At 37.6% G+C, this 2,602-nt stretch overlaps 1 protein-coding gene across 1 annotated transcript in view; it reads right to left on the bottom strand.

The window, feature by feature from the left end:
- CDC27 (cell division cycle 27) overlaps positions 1 to 2,602 on the bottom strand; it is a 110,297-nt gene that overhangs the window by 23,570 nt on the left and 84,125 nt on the right. Inside the window, exons 10-11 of the mRNA XM_012655228.1 lie at positions 1,579 to 1,731; positions 269 to 477 (exon numbers count right to left, since the gene is read on the bottom strand). Of these exons, the coding sequence (XP_012510682.1) occupies positions 269 to 477; positions 1,579 to 1,731 (362 nt within the window). The remainder of the gene's footprint in view (positions 1 to 268; positions 478 to 1,578; positions 1,732 to 2,602) is intronic.

Genomic DNA, 2,602 nt, shown 5'->3' with positions numbered 1-2,602 from the left:
CAGGGTCTTGAACTCCTGAGCTCAAACAATCCTCCCGCCTCGGCCTCCCAGAGTGCTAGGATTACAGACATGAGCCACTGCGCCTGGCTTGGTTGAAAGTTTTTGACTGATAAGTATTATACCGTCCGTAAGTATTAGTATCCAAATTCATGACAATAAAGAGATATCTAACAAGAAAAATTACTGAGCACTAGCACCATAACAAGAAAAATTACTGAGCACTAGCTCCATCAATGAGACTTTGTTTTTGCATTTCATTAGCACTTACCATGCATTATAATGCCTAGGATTGACTCTGATAGCATTTCGAAAACAAGCTAATGCTTTGTCTAATTCTTCAGTTAGCACAAACTCATGCCCTAATAGAGTATAGGCATAAGCATAATTTGGATCAACCTGGATAGCCCTCTGGAAGAATTTAATTGCAATATCATGTTCCCGTTGCAGACTGAAACAGTTCCCTGCAGCACACCAAGCCTTAAATTGGAACAAAAACAAATACACAATTAAAATTTTATTTTTTCTAACAAAACAAAATCAAGCCTTAGAGCCCACTTAGAACAGAAAGACAAAAACTAGAGAGTTTTAGTAGATGAACAGTTGATCCTAATTATTCACGGATTCCATTTTTTTTGTTTTGTTTCGTTTTGTTTTGAGACAGACTCTTGCTCTGTTGCCCTGTGTGGAGTGCAGTGGTGTCATTACAGCTCACTGCAACCTCAAACTCCTCGGCTCAAGTGATCCTCCTGCCTCAGTCTCCTGAGTAGCTGGGACTACAGTTTCGGGCCATGACGCCAGGCTAATTTTTCTATTTTTAGTAGAGATGGGGTCCCGCCTTTGCTTAGGCTGGTCTTGAACTCCTGAGCTCAAGCAATCCTGCTGCCTTGGCCTCCCAGAGGGCTAGGATTACAGGTGTGAGCCCTGCGCCCAGCCAGGATTCTGTATTTGTGGAAATGCCTGCTTGCTAAAATTTATTTGTAAACTCGAAAATTGATACTTGCAGCACTTTCACAGTCACTGGTGGACTCAACCTTTGAGTTGTCCAACAGGCATTTCTCATGTGAGGTCAAAGTGACCACAGTGACTATAAATTACCGTGAATAATGGGAATTGACTGTATTTAATTCTAAGCTTAAATAGTATCTTAAATAGCTTACAAAAGTATCACTAAATATTTTTGAGATGCACTGAAATACAATTTTTACAAGATTAGAGCACGTAAATTAATTGTGCCTATGTCTTAAAAATGACAGTACTATTTTAATTTAAAGTTAGCAATTTCTTCAATCTACATAACTTCTGCTCAGTGAACTCTAATCTTTGTGACAACAGCAACTTTAATGCAGTCAAATCTTGATTAATCCTAAATGAAATGTCTGCTTTGTGATTTTTCTAATTATGAATCTACACCATATATTCTAGGACTTTCTGTTCTCTCTGAGTCTCTGCTTAGATAGAGAGAAAGAAGAGAAATAAATGTGGGTGATGCTAAATAGTATGTGAACTATTTGATTCATCTCCATTTGTTAAGGGTGATCAAAAGGTAACTACGTAAGCAAAGTGTCTGGGTTAACGTACCTCTGGAGAATTTTTATCCATGTCTGTTAAGTCTTTTGACAGAACCGAAAGAGCAACATCTTTCTGAAGATGCCAAAGTGTTGTAGAGTAGATCTCCATGCCTTCAACTCTGTAATTCTCAATCCTCCTAACCTCTGAGAATATTCTTTCAGCCTGAAATACAAAAACTAGTAAGGGGAAACATTTACAGGGAAAGCACTGGTCACTGTCTTCACAGGCGCTAAATGCTGCCTTGTATTATGATTTTTACGCGAACTAATAACAACACAGGACAAACTGACCCATGTTCCATGACAGGTCAAATATTAATGTAATCATATTAACTTTTAATGTAGTTTTTATACACAAGCCATGGTAAGAACATGAACTCTGAAAAGAAAATTTAAGTTTCTACCAAAAAGAAGAGAAATCTAAACAAAGTTATCATTTAAAAGACAAGTCGTCCCACAGAGCAGAGAACATAGTTTGTACCCACCACGACACAGACAGCCAAATAAATAGTACCGGTTGTTTCTGCGCCATTTTGAAAACAAAAAAACAAACAAAAAAAAAGACAAGTCGATATTTTCCTCTCAAAAAAAAATTTCCAAGTTTTAATAATGGCTTTCAGAATAACTCTCTCAGGAAAGATGATAAAAGAATGATTTCTATGACACAAAACCTATTTTTTGCACTGACTTCTATTGAGAGGTTGTGTTGAAAACTTCAGGGAAGAAACAGGTTAAAATGGCTACCAGCCCTACAGTATGTTGAGCTCTGAGCACACTCACCAATGCTGCACCTGTTAGGAATCGCAGTCCTTTCACTAATTACCCTTTCCTTTGCAGCACTCTCTTGTTGACTTTAGGGTCTCTCCTCAGACACCTGGTCAAATTTTTTCCTTAGCGCATTCACAGCTCCTGGAAATGTGCTTATCTTCCCCCAGAGTTTGAGGCTTATTAGTTATATAAAACCAATTAATTTCCTAGTTTATCAATTTAGTAAGTTCAAAATTCTCAAAGTTTAGTTTACTAATAGGGACTAT

The sequence above is a fragment of the Propithecus coquereli genome, unplaced genomic scaffold (genome assembly GCF_000956105.1).
Source record: "Propithecus coquereli isolate 6110/MARCELLA unplaced genomic scaffold, Pcoq_1.0 Scaffold469, whole genome shotgun sequence".
Classification (NCBI taxonomy): domain Eukaryota; kingdom Metazoa; phylum Chordata; class Mammalia; order Primates; family Indriidae; genus Propithecus; species Propithecus coquereli.
The sequence above is the reverse complement of the archived record's forward strand: the minus strand, read 5'-3'. Positions and strand labels throughout refer to the sequence as shown.